General features: G+C 47.2%; 5 protein-coding genes and 2 long non-coding RNA genes across 9 annotated transcripts; 1 reads left to right on the top strand and 6 right to left on the bottom strand.

The window, feature by feature from the left end:
• Nucleotides 1-28: 28 nt before the first annotated feature.
• Nucleotides 29-13,815, top strand: LOC147043202 (uncharacterized). The gene is made up of 4 exons (XR_015068590.1): nt 29-170; nt 1,028-1,236; nt 5,711-5,773; nt 9,587-13,815. It is a non-coding gene; the product is annotated as an uncharacterized LOC147043202 (long non-coding RNA).
• Nucleotides 131-4,984, bottom strand: LOC147043207 (LIM domain kinase 1-like). Of its 2 annotated transcripts, XM_085935065.1 has the most exons (16): nt 4,630-4,982; nt 4,438-4,496; nt 4,061-4,339; nt 3,552-3,661; nt 3,312-3,479; nt 3,136-3,241; nt 2,825-3,063; nt 2,587-2,761; nt 2,430-2,516; nt 2,235-2,366; nt 2,073-2,132; nt 1,938-2,003; nt 1,670-1,856; nt 1,546-1,601; nt 1,294-1,451; nt 131-1,227 (listed from the first exon to the last, which is right to left on the bottom strand). In XM_085935065.1, exons 3-16 carry the CDS (start codon nt 4,061-4,063, stop codon nt 780-782), a joined length of 1,995 nt encoding a protein of 664 aa, XP_085791191.1. In that variant the 5' UTR covers nt 4,064-4,339; nt 4,438-4,496; nt 4,630-4,982; the 3' UTR covers nt 131-779. The 2 variants fall into 2 exon arrangements, with proteins under 2 accessions (XP_085791191.1, XP_085791190.1); XM_085935064.1 differs by lacking the exon at nt 4,438-4,496 and having other exon boundaries at nt 4,061-4,199; nt 4,630-4,984.
• Nucleotides 5,077-7,316, bottom strand: LOC147043206 (uncharacterized). Of its 2 annotated transcripts, none has more exons than XM_085935070.1 (6): nt 6,909-7,316; nt 6,729-6,818; nt 6,499-6,549; nt 6,155-6,178; nt 5,971-6,036; nt 5,077-5,893 (listed from the first exon to the last, which is right to left on the bottom strand). In XM_085935070.1, the coding sequence occupies exons 1-6, from the start codon at nt 7,215-7,217 to the stop codon at nt 5,627-5,629; spliced, it is 807 nt and encodes a 268-aa protein (XP_085791196.1). In that variant the 5' UTR covers nt 7,218-7,316; the 3' UTR covers nt 5,077-5,626. The 2 variants fall into 2 exon arrangements, with proteins under 2 accessions (XP_085791196.1, XP_085791197.1); XM_085935071.1 differs by having other exon boundaries at nt 6,499-6,546.
• On the bottom strand, nt 7,225-8,887 carry LOC147043205 (uncharacterized). Its single transcript, XM_085935067.1, has 8 exons — nt 8,849-8,887; nt 8,519-8,776; nt 8,383-8,421; nt 7,981-8,304; nt 7,871-7,903; nt 7,701-7,796; nt 7,524-7,640; nt 7,225-7,448 (listed from the first exon to the last, which is right to left on the bottom strand). The coding sequence occupies exons 2-8, from the start codon at nt 8,660-8,662 to the stop codon at nt 7,326-7,328; spliced, it is 876 nt and encodes a 291-aa protein (XP_085791193.1). The 5' UTR covers nt 8,663-8,776; nt 8,849-8,887; the 3' UTR covers nt 7,225-7,325.
• On the bottom strand, nt 9,772-11,011 carry LOC147043204 (uncharacterized). Its single transcript, XR_015068589.1, has 8 exons — nt 10,971-11,011; nt 10,696-10,779; nt 10,590-10,613; nt 10,495-10,515; nt 10,382-10,408; nt 10,267-10,311; nt 10,002-10,178; nt 9,772-9,910 (listed from the first exon to the last, which is right to left on the bottom strand). It is a non-coding gene; the product is annotated as an uncharacterized LOC147043204 (long non-coding RNA).
• LOC147043203 (uncharacterized) lies at nt 12,068-13,203 on the bottom strand. Its single transcript, XM_085935078.1, has 6 exons — nt 12,895-13,203; nt 12,782-12,811; nt 12,546-12,683; nt 12,362-12,469; nt 12,254-12,286; nt 12,068-12,158 (listed from the first exon to the last, which is right to left on the bottom strand). The coding sequence occupies exons 1-6, from the start codon at nt 12,904-12,906 to the stop codon at nt 12,120-12,122; spliced, it is 360 nt and encodes a 119-aa protein (XP_085791204.1). The 5' UTR covers nt 12,907-13,203; the 3' UTR covers nt 12,068-12,119.
• Nucleotides 13,152-14,062, bottom strand: LOC147043201 (uncharacterized). The gene is made up of 5 exons (XM_085935079.1): nt 13,833-14,062; nt 13,708-13,743; nt 13,370-13,615; nt 13,254-13,286; nt 13,152-13,173 (listed from the first exon to the last, which is right to left on the bottom strand). Exons 1-3 carry the CDS (start codon nt 13,899-13,901, stop codon nt 13,388-13,390), a joined length of 333 nt encoding a protein of 110 aa, XP_085791205.1. The 5' UTR covers nt 13,902-14,062; the 3' UTR covers nt 13,152-13,173; nt 13,254-13,286; nt 13,370-13,387.
• Nucleotides 14,063-15,259: the final 1,197 nt, after the last annotated feature.

Raw genomic sequence — 15,259 nt, 5'->3', positions numbered from 1 at the left:
ATTATCCAAATTTACACTCTATTTCAGAAGAGGGCGCTAATGCACCTCAAATTGTTTGCCCACTGCCAAGAAACAGATGTAGAAGAAGAAGATGCAAACACAGCTGATTTGGACTTTTCTAATTATTTTTTTTATTAAATGTTTCGTAAATTCCGTCGTGGCAACATGAAGTAAGTATGTTTATTCTAATTGTTCTGTAGTACGTTTATCATTTGTTCGTGTGTTTATCGTATTTCTCTGTACTCTGACTCGACCACAAGAATGAATAATTTAGCCCTCTTAATTCGAATTTCTACCGATTCGTGAACAGAACTCGCCACAACCAACAATTATTTCAATAACTGATTAATCTGTTTTTTTTATTCATCATCATCAGACGAAAAATGTTTCAAACTGAAAGGGCACAAACATGATGCTGTGTGGAACATTCCAGACCTCTGAATTTATGAGTTCAACATTAATAAAACAAGCTACAGACCACAAAAAAAAACATTCAATTGTACGTCATGCACTATCTAAAAAATAGGCCTTATTTTAGAAAAATAACCCTTGAAGCACATTAAACCCTTAGCACCATTGTAGTGAGTGCAAGTTTAGTTTGTTTCCACATCACATTTCGACACAGCTTAAGCTCAATTCACTGAGAGCTGGAAAAGTAAAACACACACAAATACATACTGAACAGCGTAGTTGTTTTTCTTTTTTCTTTTCTGAAAAGAAACTTTGTTGTCATACTAGAAGATAAATAAGTATACAACACCCTTGACAAGATGACGCAGTCATAGCAAAGATCGGTCGTCCTTTATGGTATTGTTCCACAAGACTCGGCAGATCCTCCTGGACCTACTTGATGGTATACTGGCAACTTGTGAACATTCTGTTTGGTTTTGTGTTTCTCCCGAGGGGTCTTGTCCATGTTCGTGACTTTCGGAGGAGTTTGAAGACGTCCTGGTGTTCACATTTTGTTGTGTAAGTTCTTGATTCACATGCTCATAAGTGTTCTGAGGTATGCAATTTGCGCTTTCAGGAAGTTGCTGATTGTTCTCGTCATCGGGAGATGTCATGGGACTCTGACAAGAAGTGGACGAGGTTTCCAGTTTTAAAATGTGTTGGCGGTTCTCCCAGAAAGTTCCGCTCAGTTGTTCTATTTCGGAACGGAGAGGCAGGCGCATGTCCAGGTGCATGAGCAGATTCTCCAGCCACTCCTCCAACTTGGAAAAGGAAGGCCTGCAACAGGTTTGTTAAGATCACAATCCCAATAGTTACCATGCGGTGAAAGTATGTCGAGGTTACCTTTGATCAGCATCCAAGTCACAGCAGAGGGCAGCCAGCGGAAGGAAGGCCAAAGGGCACTGAGAGGGCTGATGCCGCTCGATGAACGCAGACACGTTCAAACCAAAGTCGTTACTCCGAGGAAGGAAATCTGGGTCGGCACTCACTCGTCCAATAATCTGAAAAATATTCGGAGCATTTTACTATGACCCATTTCATATTGTTATTTAACTCACTCTGGACGAGGATCGGGCATCATTTCAACTTGCCTACCTCACAAATCATGATTCCGAATGAAAAGATGTCCACACGTTCGTCGTAGCTTTTTCCTGAGAGGCGCAAAGGTCAAGCATTCAAAGTGAAGCTATATTATATTTCATAATTGTTCATGTCTCACCGTGGATCATCTCCGGTGCCATCCAGTAAGGATTCCCAACCACTGTGTAGCGCTTCCTTCGGTCCGGCTTGCGTAGCTCTGACAAAGTTCCTTTGGGAGGTTGATCCAGAGAAGGCTTTCTGCTGCGGTTCCTCTCTGCAGTCACCAAATGAGCAAGACCAAAATCTGCAACCACGACGGACTGATTCTAGATGTGGATGAAAGTAAGCAAGCAAGAACTGTGAGCCGAGCAGTCATTTATGCAAAGAACTACAACCATCAGTTTTACCTCTTTGACCAGGCAGTTATGTGAGTTTAAATCCCGGTGGATGACGTTCATGGAGTGTAAATAAGCCTATGAAGGAGAAATTTCAAATATAAGGTGACATGATGATTTTGTCATGGACCTCGAGCATCGACTCACCATTCCAGCGGCAATGTCTTTGGCATAACTCACTCTGATGTTCCACGGAAAGTTATTGTCCTACCAACCAGATAGAGATCAAACATTAGCTTGTTTGATGCACACTGTGCTGTGATAAATTGAATCTAAGTGTTCGAGGAGAAAAAAAAAAATCCACTGTACCATTTTGGCAATGGTTTCTCTGAGCGTTCCTCCCTGAATATACTCGGACACAAAGTGTATGTGCTTGTCCTTGTAAAATAGTCCAATGAACTTGAGGACATTGGGATGATCCAGACAGCGCATCACCTTGACCTGATCACCAGACCCAAGATCAATGGACAGTCAAGATCAAGTCGTATGATGAAGGACATTTACCTCCTTCAGGAAACTCTTGTGCGTCTCCTCGTCAAAACGTATCAACTCTTTCATCACCATCACTTCTCCTGTCTCCTGATGTGTCACCTTCACAGCCACATGAAGATCACAATAGGCATTTGGTCGGAAAGATTGTCACATTGGGCTCCTACCTTACCTTGACGGCCTGTCCAAAGAAGCCCCTGCCTAGAACTTCTCCATGGATGAGATCAGAAGGCCTGAAGATGCGATAGGTTCGATCTACGGGGTCATTACGTAGAGACTCGGAGCGCACCATGTCTTTTTTTTGGGAGAAAAGTGACAAGGAAGACTTTTCGATGCTGCAGCTGCGCCTGAAGGAGGAAGCGTGACTTAGGTAGACCAAATGGCTTTGGCCAGTCGGGAATTCGTCTTACAGGATGTTTCGCGATCGCATTCCCATGGTTCCGTGATGGTGAGGCGACATTCTGGTTGAGTCCGCCGTCTCCGCCCCTGAGCCGGGCTCCTCCTCCAGGTTTGGTAGCGCGTGTGTCGAAGGCACTTTCTCGCAGACGCAGTTCAAGTCTTTGTGATCGTCGGTGGAGGTCTTGGAGCGTGGATTGTGTTCCACAGTCAGCTGCAGTTGTCTGCTTGTGTCCTGGATCACATGCGCAACCTAAAGCAAGCAAGGTTGACCTTAGCATGGCTTCAATTTGTCAAGTTTATCGCTCATTAAGCCATCAAGAACCTTGTTGGGGCAAACGTTCTGGACGGGAATGCCGTTGACTTCCAGAATCTTGTCTCCAATGTGGAGCGAAGACAGCATGTCAGGACCAAGAGCGTCCGAGTCTAACCTGAAGGAGGATGATGTGGATTGGAAATCGAGAACCTGAAAGTCAGGATGTCTGCTAAAGTTTGACTCACGCCGTGACGGTAACCAAAGGGCCGCTTTCTTGGCTGAGTCCAGTTGCCACCTTCAGACCTCGTTGGCCTTCTGTCTGTGGAGGAAGTGACACCAGCGCCACCGTGTGGGGGCTCTTGATAGGTTCCAAGGAAGGTGACGATGCGGCACCCTGACTGAAACACTGACCACTGGGACACAAACGACAACTCAACGACCCAAAGTAACAGAAAGACCTCAGAGATAAAAACGTGTTGACTTACCAGAAGAGTTTGGAATGCTCCACAAGTGTGTAGCTGTCTCCATCTCCAATCAATATCTGACACTTCACACACTTGAAGCATTCGGGGTGGTACTTCTGCTCTCCAGCAACCTGTAAGTACATGGTTTTTTTTTTTGTTATTGGGCTTTTGCCATTGTTTTAGTTTGTTGTCTTTGTTAATCACTTTTTGAGATTCTTCTGTCTCGTACCTCTGTTTGCCCCTTTTGTATCGGTTAAAGTTTGGAGCTTCTGCCCTCGTGACAATTTGTGCATCAAGGCTATAAAGTGCTGCATTGTCAGGAACTTTTCATAGGACGCTCTTTCACGACGTCACATGAGTAACAAGCTTTTAGTTAATCGCGGGAAGTCACACTGCTGAAGATTTGCTTTGGGCTGGATTTAGTTTCGATGCAGTAAGACTTAAAACATAACTGGTATTTTCTCAGTTGTCAGTGAGTCAGCTTTATCTTACAGTACAATGTCACTGAATTAAAATAAATGCTCGGTCACCATGACAAGTCCCGGTTGGAGTGCCTCGGTGCAGCCGTGACAGTTCTCGCCGTAACGCTGCCAATAGTGCTTCTTGCAGTACAGTTGTCCGTCTCGCTCGAAGTACCAGTGAGACAGGTTGCAGCTGCATTCCCCGCACCTGTACACCAGAGGGCAGCATAGATTCAGATCAGAATTTACAGCTTCAGGTGTATTTTATCCGTGGGCAGTTGGCATGTTTCTGGTAGCTTGGTTGAAAGCTCTAGGTCCAGGTTTTGCTGGGACGATCTTCTTCTTGGACTAAAATTTAACAACAATGAAACGGCATCTCCAGCTTAAAAGAGTTATTGTGGCTAATCTGCAAATGCGGTGTGCGGCCACTTCCTGTATGACCCCACCTCGTTTCCTCTCCTTCCTCTCGTCGCCAAGCACATGTACAAGAGCGCCACCCATCCCTCTTGAACAAAAGCAAAAGTAAAGAGGTTGCCGCTCGCTTGCTCGATCCAGGAAAGAAAAATGTGTGTATTGCAACTTGTGTGCATTGTTGCAAAAGTTACACACACAAGATGACAACCGGCGCTGTTTCTTACCGTCCTCTCATCCCCCGTCGAAACCTCAGATCCCGCCGAGACATCTCGATGGCGTCCCGTCAATGCTTAGTCTCTTAACGGTGCCACAAAAAGCAAGAGAAGAAAAATCTGCTCCATGCGCAACATCTTGGGCAAGCTCACACAAGTTGCTTTCCTCTGTTTTGTGTGTGACAACTTCCTGCTAATGTGAGCGAGTGAAGAAAAAAAACAACAAAAAAAACGGAATCCACTGACACCAGATGGTGGCCCCTCCTCTGGTGGACTCGTCCCAGTATAGAACCTAGACTCCACCTTCCTGGTCCTGTTACGTCCTGCTTTGGATCCACTTACAAAAAGTCAAGTCTCATCTGGAGCTTTCCTTCAGGGAGTCACATGCAACCGCCCTGTGTGTGTGTGTGTGTTTGTATGTGACATAGAAAATAAGCCACGTGCTGCAATCTGGTCATGAGTTGATATTTTATTTGAAAAGCGGCGTGTACAAAAGTGCTCCATTTTGTTCGCACTGACCATGAAAATGTTTCAACGAAACCAAAGTGACTTTGGGATTCATTCATTGACATCTCCAAATGCAAATCAAATCGCAACCTTCACCAGCATTGTGGGAAGCAAATTTTCCCCAAATGATATTTGAATGTAACACTTGGCTAAATTGCTAAGAAGCTAACTTTCTTCTGCTCTTTGTCACTATAACTTAGGACTAATACTCGCGCACTGGAAACACACACACACACACATGCGCACACTGACACACACACACACACATACACACACAAAGTCTCTCATGATGTCTAAAGGAGGTTCCTCGGATGTCTGTGTGGCATATTATTACCACACAGTTGGGGTTTATTTGTGAGGACCTCACATTTGATGAATAATTTATCATAATCGGCTCACATTTGGTGTGTGTTATTCCTCATCAGCGGTGTCAGAGATGGCCTGGGTTTTTAGTACATGATGACCTCCTCCAAGGTGCGAGACCTTTCCTTGGCGGAGGTTCTCAGCAGCGTCCGAACTGAAAAAGGTTTTCTTGAGTGCATCTCAACGCTTTTGGCTTAAATGAATATTTTGGTTTGTCTCGAAGGAATCCTGACGACGACGGCGAGCTGCTGACGTCAGCAGGATGTTGCCGAAGCTCCGACGGAAGGTAGGACGTGTTTGGTCTGGGATCAAAGTAGCACCGCTGTTGTAGCAATGAGGTCACATCCTGGTTTGCGTTCTCACTTCCTCCTTCGGCCGCAGTATTTGCCCTGACAGCTTCCACCGCCTTCAACAACAACACACATGGATACACAACCATATGAAGTTTAGCGTAATGCTAACGTGATACAAAACACAATAGACCTCTGTAGGCTCCAGCTCCCAGCAGGTTCTGCATGGCGGCGTACTTGGCTGCCTTCTGCGCGCTCGCTGTAGCACACATAAGACATCAACAATGTTATTCTGAAGGCTCTGTCGCAATGCTTTCAAATATTACGAGCGGTGTCTCCATTCTTTGTGCTGCCGGAGTGAAACGTGCGTAGCTTACATTTTTGTGCAGCTCCCATGTATCCTGCGGGACAACGGACAGGAAGGAGAAAAGTCAAGCTGTTGCTTCCATTCATTCAGTCATTCTTTCCTTTTCGCACCAAATTCACCAATGAAATATCACAAGTGCCTTATCAAAACTGCATTGCCATTTACATTACGCCAAAAATCTAAACGGTACTGCCTCTTTTGGATTGAATGTTTTTTTTTTTTTTTTTTTTTGACGACCAAAACAAAATGATTTTCCGAGAGGATAATTTGAAAGTGGCCTACACCTTTGCGTGTCATTTGAAAACAAGTTTTAACGGACCCGAGACATGTTCAAACGAATCAAGGTTTGTTTACCGGTATAGCCTCCAGGAGCTGTTCCACCAAAGCCGTTGTTAGCACCTCCTGCTGAACAAACACACACACCAGTGACTGTTGATGTCAAATCTCAGTTGAAACTATTGTTTTTTTTAAATCATTACTGTTTTGAATTACTAATTAGGTCCATTCAAATTAAGATGGTAAGCTAGTCCCAAGGCGCCCGATTAAGCATTTCATTAAAAAGTTGACTTATATCAGTCACTCACCTTGACCTCCATAAGAGCCCGTCCCAGTTCCCCCAGGACCATATCCCCCTGGGGCATAGCTGCCAGGTCCAAATGCATTGGAAATAGCACCTGTTGGAAAGCATGCATGCTATTCTGTTCAAATATTAAATGTATGTTTTTGTGACTGTGTGTCCACAATGTAATGTAGTTTTGCATTACCTGGTTTCTGCATTTTTCTTGTGCCAAACTGTTGGCCACCTGTTCCAAAACCACCTGGACCGAAGCCACCCCCTCCTGCGCTGGGAACACCAGGTCCAAAACTGCCTGCGCCTGCACCACCTGGACCGAAGCCGCCAGCTCCAGTAGCTCCTGGCCCAAATCCACCAATTCCCATGCCAGCAGCACCTGGCGTGAAGCCACCTGTGCCCTTAGTAGCACCACTTGGCACCAATCCACCTGTTCCAGTGCCTGAACCACCTGGTCTGAAGCCACCACCGGGTCCAAAACCACCTGTTCCTGGGCCGGCATTGCCAGTCATAAAGCCTCCTGTGCTGGAACCACCTGGTCTGAAACCACCACCAGGTGCGAAGCCACCGGTTCCTGTGCCAGAAGCACTTGGTCCATAGCCACCTGTTCCTATGCCAGCACCATTGGGTCTGATGCCACCACCTGGTCCAAATCCACCTGTTCCTGTACCAGCACCGCCTGGTCCAAAGCCACCAGTGCCATAGCCAGCTCCTCCAAGTGATGAACCATATCCTGTCGTATAGAGAAAAAAACCTTTAGTATGCCTTAACTTGACAATTTTAATGTCTGAAAAATATGTTATCATACCAGATTTAGGGGGCTTCCTAATGTCCAGTCCTGCCCCACCTGTTCCATAGCTCCCAGCTCCTGTGGCACCACCACCTGGTCCATAGCCACCTGCTCCAGTTCCAGCACCGCCCAATCCTGCTCCCGCAGAGCCAGGCCCATAAGATCCAGGCCCATAAGATCCAGGCCCCATGCTACCTGTTCCGAAACTTCCTGGACCAGAACCGGCTCCAACTGCTCCATTTCCATAGCCAGCAGGCCCAACTCTATTTCCACCAGCTCCTGCCCCATAGCCTACAAATAAACAATGTGTCTCTTAGTGTTCTTGATGTGAAGATCTGACTGGATCTTTGTCAATGTCAACATACTTTTTGATGGTTTTCCAGCATTATACCTTGAACCTGTAAAGGAGGAAATACCATATCAATTATTTTTCAGGTGGTTGTAAAGAACCATACTTTCAGAAATTTCATCTTACCACCATATCCCCCCAGTCCACCAGCACCACCACCACCATAACCTGGTCCTCCTCCCAAACCTCCAGGACCCGCTCCTGCAGCTCCTGCTCCAACGTTTCCAGTTCCACCGATATTACTACCCACACTCCTGCCTCCTGTCTTGGCAGCATAGGCTCCAGGTCCACCACCAAAAGTGCCGAGCCCAGCACCATAACCTCCGGGCCCTGCACCATAACGTCCAACCCCTGTACCATAGTTTCCAAGACCGGTACCAGCACTCCCAGGACCACCATAGCCACCAGCTCCAAGGCCACCTTGGCCTCCTGCTCCGTAAGTTCCATATCCTAAAATGAAGACAAAAATGGAATGAAGGAAATATCTGTTGTCTTTAGATATCAGCAAATAAAATACAATTGGCGTACCTCCACCTGGCAAAATTCCAGCTCCACCAGCACCATAACCTATGATACATGATAGGTGAAATGTGGAGATTTCTTCACACATTTAATTGACCAAGTATTACTGTGTACTTTGCACATTTGTTCGAAAGCAGCTCACTTTTTCCCGGTTTTGTGAGACCTGATCCAGGCACCATGCCACCATAACTCGTTCCGACACCTCCTGGACCTCCGCCAACACCACCTCCTGGACCTCCGCCAACAGCACCTGGCCCAACTCCAAACCGTCCTTGTCCTCCTCCATTTACACCTGATCCTGTCCCAACTCCTCCTGGACCGACGCCAACACCTCCGGTACCACCATAGCCACCAGGCCCAACCCCCACTTGACTTCCAGCTCCAGTCGGGAAACGTAGACCTGTGAGGAAGGAACACATATTTACGTAATGTCTTGTCATTTTATTCAGCATGTCAAACAAAATTGGCATACCTCCACCTAGTAAAACTCCAGCTCCACCGGCACCATAACCTACAATTGACAACAAGTGAAGTGAATGCATCTTTTAAAACTTTTTTTAAAAACAGATTTTATAAACAAGTTTATAAGCAGCTCACTTTTTCCAGGTTTTGTGAGACCTGTATCTACTCCACCAGGCCTAACTCCTGGAACAGGTCCAAACGTGCCAGTCCTGCTCCCAACTCCACCTGGTCCCCCTCCAGTTGCACTAAGTCCAGTCCCAAACCCTCCGGGACCCCCTCCAGCTCCACCAGTCCCTGTCCCAGTTCCTCCTGGACCATATCCACCTCCAGGTCCACCATAGGCACCAGGCCCAACCCCACCCTGGCCTCCTGGTCTGAAATTTCCATATGCTGATCAGCACACAAAAAGATTCATTATTGGATGAAGTTCTTTTACATGGAAAAACTCCTATCTAGGAAAGTACAGTACTTTTGCCTGGTTTTCCTCCGAGTCCTACACCAGCTCCATTTGGGAAGCGTAGACCTGAGAGTGAGAAAAGGATCAGACTGCACTTTCAGACGTTTGCTACTTAAATCTATGGATAAAATGTCATGGGTATACCTCCACCTGGTAAAGCTCCAGCTCCACCAGCACCATAACCTACGATGGAGGACGCATGGATTGTAGAAATATTTGTGCAATTCTGCCTAGATTATATACTTTTCACACAGTTCAAGGAGCAGTTTTTAATCAGCTCACTTTTTCCAGGCTTTGTAAGACCAGTTCCTACTCCGCCAGTGCCGGTTCCAACTCCTCCGAGTCCACCAAGACCGGTCCCAACTCCTCCTTGACCTCCTCCAAATACACCAGGTCCGCTCCCAGCTCCTCCTGGACCTCCTCCAAATACACCAGGTCCGCTCCCAGCTCCTCCTGGACCTCCTCCAAATACACTTGGTCCGCTTCCAGCTCCTCCTGGACCTCCTCCAAATACACCAGGTCTGCTCCCAGCTCCTCCTGGACCTCCTCCAAGTACCTGGGTGCCGCCTCCTACTCCAGGCAAAGCTACAACTTTGGTCCCGTCTGGATTGTATGCTGTATAGAGGACCACATCCATGGATTTTGATTGTGTGTAAATGTTGTTCCTTCGTTGCTATGAAAATATGAGAAAAGGTATAGGAAGCACCTTTGGATGGTTTTTGTGTTGCCCCAACTGCTATTGGTGTGCCTCCTGGTCCAAATCCGGTTCCACTTCCTCCTACTGGTCCTGCACTGGTTCCTCCTGTCCAACGTTGACCATCTGTCCCTGCATCGGGACGGGCTTCTCCTTCTCCTTCGCCAGGGGTATCGCCTCTCGGGACTCCTTCGCGTAAAGGACCAGCAGAGCTTTATAAAATGCATCCAATTAAAAGGTCTAAGAATGGTCATGTTCAAATGTGGCAGTGAGTCACCTGGTGGTGTGAGAGGTTTGGCCCCAGGTAGGACCCCACTTGTGCCTGTAAATACGAGACACGGGCAGTTAGCTTGTCTCCCGTTAGACATGCAGTGGAATCTCTAAAATCATACCGGTTGGTTGGACAGCTCCTCCCCCACCTGCAGAGAGAAAAGATAAAGAATACAAACCATATTGTGAAGTTCCATGTAAGCTTTGGTCTTTGTGTGATCCCATCAAAACCTACCGGGTGCCGCTCCTGTGGATCCTGTAGAACAACAAGCACACTTTAGACAAAGTCCATAAAGGCAAACAAGCACTATCTCAAAGGTAAACGCTGACCTGGAAGAGGAGTCCCACCAAGACCTGTTTCATAAAAACAACAACAGCAGTGTGACTAATCAACAGAATCTCATTTGAAGAATTCTTTGAAATGTGTGATAATAACCTGGTCTTCCTCCAAGGATGGGGGTTCCTGTTCCTCGTAGACCATCTCCATCCACTCCTGCACCAAATGGTCTGCCACCGACCCCTGTAGCAAGAGCGGTGGATGTATGTGCACACTTTTATGAGTGCTTCAACAATGAATGACTAAAAGCAGTTGTTTGAAACGCTTTCCCTTGTTTAGACATTAACACTTCCTTCTTTGATTAGTGTTGTGGATCTTTCAAGCTTCCAATGCAAGCTTGTATCCCTCCAAAAAGAAGTTTCATTTCAACACACCTTCTCCTGCAGCAATGCCAGAACCCTCTATCACACTGCCCGGACCACCCTCACCTGGAATGGAACAGATTGTTAAAATTGAAATGATTGCTTGACAATCTGATGATGTCATTGATAGCTGAAAACCAGAACATGATGGGTCGCAGAATTTTGATCTACTTTTTGGAAGTAGAGTTAAGCTATGTAAGATCATTTTTAAATTTTTGCTCCTTATTTTTTTGCACACGGACCTCCATCAAATTCTCTTCCGTCTTTTCCTACGTCAGTGCGAGTCCCACCTGGATCAGTAACAAACAATATGTTAGAGTTCTACAAAGAAATCACAAAAGCTTGTGTCGTGTACGTGCCTTCTGGAAGTGGAGCCAGTGTCCCTTGTGCAGTTCCTCGCCCTGACCCAGCACACACTTGGATTACTGACTAACCTCATTGAAATAATATTTTTTACACAGACAGAGCCTTACCACCGGGTCCAGTTGTTCCATAAGTAGCACCACCAGTACTGGTTCCGTTCATGTACACTCTCGTGCCATTGACTGGAGTGCCGGTACCACTTCCTGGACCTGGTTGCACTCCACCTGGTAGACCTACAAAATGACATCATGATTTAAATTCATTTACCAGCCAATATCTTCCTTTCAATGATTTTAGACCTCAAACTTGTCCAATTTCCTACCATATTTATCTGCTTTGGATCCAGCTGTTCCGAAACCTGACAAGACAAATCAACAACATTGTGTCACCTTTTTATCTGAAGTGGGTGTATGGGTGTGTTGCAAGGCTAGGTTGCTATCTTTTCATACTAGACGACGTGCTCTGTCTCCACTAGATACAAGAAATAATAAACAATGACCAAAATGACCTATAACCAAAACCAACCTTGTCCAGCTACGCCTCCAAGTACCCCACCACCGAGTCCACCTTGTCCGGCTCCGCCTCCGAGTACCCCACCACCGAGTCCGCCTTGGCCAGCTCCGCCTCCGAGTACCCCACCGCCGAGTCCACCTTGGCCGGCTCCGCCTCCAATTGCCCCACCGCCGAGTCCACCTTGTCCGGCTCCTCCTCCGAGTACCCCACCGCCGACTCCACCTTGGCCGGCTCCACCTCCGATTGCCCCACCGCCGAGTCCACCTTGTCCGGCTCCGCCTCCGATTACCCCTCCACCTTGTCCGCCACCGAGTCCACCTTGTCCTGCACCCAGCACACAGATCATTTATAGGAACTGGAGCAAATACAAAATCATCTATTAGAATGTCAATATGAATGAAGCGATAGAATATTTGTACCATATTTGGCAGCTTTTGAGCCAGCGCCATATCCTGTGAATGACATGTTGTTTAGTTCAGTCATAGTTAGAATTTTGATTTTGATGGTTTCCAGAAAGTGATTTGAACCTGGTCCATATCCAGTCCCTGTCCCTGCACCGTAGCCTCCACCTGGTCCAAAACCTGTTCCAGGGGCGACTCCAGGGTTGTAGCCACCTTGTCCATACCCGGTTCCACCTGTCCCCAATTGACACTCATTATTCAGGACAGATTGAATATAAATAGTTGGACAAGGTTTTACAACTCCTCATACCTCCGGCACCACCCTGTCCAAAACCAGCAGGTCCTCCACTGGTTCCCACACCTGAACCAGGCAGTCCACTTGCCCCTTGTCTTGCACCGGCTCCACCACCTTGTCCAGAACTTGGTCCACTTCCAACACCAAGTCCTCCTACACCCATGGCACCACCAGGAAAACATACAAGAGAGGACAAGTTTACTTACAGACCTCAAATTGTTATCAAATATTGGAAATTAAGTTCCTCTTACCATATTTGTTGGCTTTGCCACCTGCATAACCTGAAAAATTAAGACCCATCAACAATTTAGAGTAACGCATTAGTCATTGGTTCAAAATTAGTTAATCTTAATCATTTTCTTACCTCCTGGTCCATATCCAGTACCTCCAGGCCCAACTCCTGCCCCTGGTCCGTAGCCGGTACTCACACCACCTCTTCCAGGTACAAAACCTGTACCAGCTCCCCCAGGTCCAGCACCACCAGATACTGCTGGGCCAAACCCTGCTGCAGTACCACTAGGTCCAAACCCTGTACCAACACCACCAGGCCTGACTCCACCCGGTCCGTAGCCTGTTCCAGCACCAGCCGATCCAACACCCCCAGTACCTATTCCTTGACTCCCCAGTGTTCCACTCATCATACCTATCAGGGGACGTTTTGTTATTGTTATAAGTACACCCAAACAATTAATGTGCAATAAATGTGCACCGGACTTATATTACCATATTTACGGGCTTTGGCATTGGCATTGTATCCTGAAATATGAAGACAATGTAATTGGAACAAATGTCAGGCGGGTGCTTGAGTAATTCAAACAGAACATTTGAGTCATAATTACCCCCAGATCCTGTTCCTCCTAGTACTGGTGCAGCTCTTCCTGGTCCTGTACCGCTACTACCTGGCCCATAACCTCCTCCAACAGGTCCACTGCCAACACCACCGAACCCAGTTCCAGCAGCACCGGGGCCATATCCAGTACCACCTGTCCCAGTGCCCACACCACCTGGACCATATCCAGCACCACCCTTTCCTCCTGGTCCACCAAGGCCTCCGGTTGCACCAGTGCTGACAACACCAGACTGCCCTGGATAAAGTTTTTGGCATCGTGTCCTCAGACTTGAATTGTTTAAGGTTGTTAAATTGATAGGATGCCAACTTTTGGTGAATATGTCTCACCATATTTGAGCGCTTTGGCTGACCCAGGACCATAACCTACGGCACAAAGCATTCATAGATTTACGGACTTATCTTTTTATTAATGTATGCTTTCCTTTGTAAAACAACACTGAGAAATTTGGTACCTGTTCCAGCTCTGCCGCCATATCCTGGAACAGCTCCAGCTCCACCTGTTGTTCCAGTTCCCCCCCCATATCCAGGAACAGCCCCTGGTCCGCCACCTATTCCAACTCCTCCTCCATATCCAGGAACAGCTCCAGGTCCACCTATTGCTCCAGGTCCACCTCCAAAACCAGGGAGACCAACCCCTCTTGCAGGTATTCCAGCACCACCTTGACCAAGGGCACCTGCTCCAACTCCACCTGGTGGACACAATGAGGTTAGCTCAAGCATTTATTATTTTGGATGTTGTCAAAGGTATAAAACTGAAAGAAAGTTCCTTTACCATACTTGGCTGCTGCTTTGGCTGGACTTTTTGACTTGCCTACTCCTGTTGAAGTGAAAATCCATTTTGGGTAAGTCTGTATTCATGAATTGGGTTTTAATTCAGACTTTAGTTACCTGACTTGGGTGATATGAGAGGGTACCCACGAAAAACACCTGGCAGCTGCTGTCCTCGACCATCTTAAGAAAGAAATCCATTATTGACGTTGTCTTGCTTGGAAACTTTCTGTGGTGGTATTGTCCTGATAAGATATTTGCCGTTTGAATATATGCTCTCACTTACTGTCTGCACCTTGGCCGAGTACCCCGCCACCTGCAAGGTAGAAGACAACACTTGAATTTGTAAGGTATGCTCCATAGACCAATGGCATATTTCAAATGGAGTTCACACCTGTCTGCGGCCCAAGTCCATTTCCTGTTGCCACTCCAGGGACAACACCTCGGCTTAAAAAGTCTAGTCAAGATAAATAAAAAAAATACGTTTTAGTTGTTTGTTTGGGTTTCAATAATTTGGTGGATTTAAATCTAGTATATGTGTCTTTAAATATACCTTGACTTGGTACAAATCCACCTTGGTATAGACCAGGGACCCCTACACCTGTGTGAGAGCAGAGGCCAATTTTAGCAACCAAGGGCCCCAAACTGTCCTGTATATAAAGTGACCTGGTGCCATATATATAAAATAACGAGTTGTCTTCTATAGCAATGTACCTGGAAGTTGTTTTGATGCTTTGCTCCCACTCTTCCCACTTGAGCCAACTCCTGCACCTCCTGGCACAAGCCCTGCTCCCCCTGGTACAAATCCTGTGCCGCCTGGCCCAAACCCTGCACCCCCAGGCCCAAAACCTGCAGTGCCAGGTCCAACCCCTGCACCTCCTGGCCCATACCCTGCACCCCCAGGTCCAGAACCTGCAGTGCCAGGTCCAACCCCTGCACCTCCTGGCCCATACCCTGCACCCCTAGGCCCAAAACCTGCAGTGCCAGGCCCGGCCCCTGCACCCCCAGGCCCTACGCCGGCACCTCCAGGCCCAAATCCTGCACCACCAGGCCCAACCCCTGCACCTCCAGGTCCAAATCCTGCACCTCCAGGCCCAAATCCAGCACCCCC

Source organism: Syngnathus leptorhynchus, chromosome 17 (assembly GCF_054491065.1).
Source record: "Syngnathus leptorhynchus isolate UIUO chromosome 17, UIUO_Slep, whole genome shotgun sequence".
In the NCBI taxonomy this organism is placed as follows: domain Eukaryota; kingdom Metazoa; phylum Chordata; class Actinopteri; order Syngnathiformes; family Syngnathidae; genus Syngnathus; species Syngnathus leptorhynchus.
Note: the sequence above shows the minus strand (reverse complement) of the source record. Positions and strands in the feature narration are given on the sequence as shown.

Bases quoted from the DNA above. Each gene is read 5' to 3' on its own strand.
- LOC147043207 (XM_085935064.1), bottom strand. From the start codon at position 4,673: ATGTCTCGGCGGGATCTGAGGTTTCGACGGGGGATGAGAGGACG. The intron at 3,064-3,135 runs GTTCTTGATGGC...TGCTTGCTTTAG, and splicing joins AGAACGTTTGCCCCAACAAG to GTTGCGCATGTGATCCAGGA. The intron at 2,133-2,234 runs GTACAGTGGATT...TCTGGTTGGTAG, and splicing joins GAGAAACCATTGCCAAAATG to GACAATAACTTTCCGTGGAA.
- LOC147043206 (XM_085935070.1), bottom strand. From the start codon at position 7,217: ATGCCGGCCCAGGAACAGGTGGTTTTGGACCCGGTGGTGGCTTCAGAC. The intron at 6,179-6,498 runs GTAAACAAACCT...GTTGTCCCGCAG, and splicing joins AGCTCCTGGAGGCTATACCG to GATACATGGGAGCTGCACAA. The intron at 5,894-5,970 runs GTCTATTGTGTT...TTGTTGTTGAAG, and splicing joins GGGAGCTGGAGCCTACAGAG to GCGGTGGAAGCTGTCAGGGC.
- LOC147043205 (XM_085935067.1), bottom strand. From the start codon at position 8,662: ATGGAGGAGGACAAGGACGGTTTGGAGTTGGGCCAGGTGCTGTTGGCG. The intron at 8,422-8,518 runs GTGAGCTGCTTT...CATGTATCATAG, and splicing joins TCTCACAAAACCGGGAAAAA to GTTATGGTGCTGGTGGAGCT. The intron at 7,449-7,523 runs GTATGATAACAT...TCTATACGACAG, and splicing joins TAGGAAGCCCCCTAAATCTG to GATATGGTTCATCACTTGGA.
- LOC147043203 (XM_085935078.1), bottom strand. The intron at 12,470-12,545 runs GTATGAGGAGTT...AATTGGGGACAG, and splicing joins TGGACAGGGTGGTGCCGGAG to GTGGAACCGGGTATGGACAA. The intron at 12,159-12,253 runs GTACAAATATTC...TGCTGGGTGCAG, and splicing joins CTCAAAAGCTGCCAAATATG to GACAAGGTGGACTCGGTGGC.
- LOC147043201 (XM_085935079.1), bottom strand. From the start codon at position 13,901: ATGGGGGGGGAACTGGAACAACAGGTGGAGCTGGAGCTGTTCCAGGAT. The intron at 13,744-13,832 runs GTACCAAATTTC...TTTGTGCCGTAG, and splicing joins TGGCGGCAGAGCTGGAACAG to GTTATGGTCCTGGGTCAGCC. The intron at 13,616-13,707 runs GTGAGACATATT...AACTTTATCCAG, and splicing joins AGCCAAAGCGCTCAAATATG to GGCAGTCTGGTGTTGTCAGC.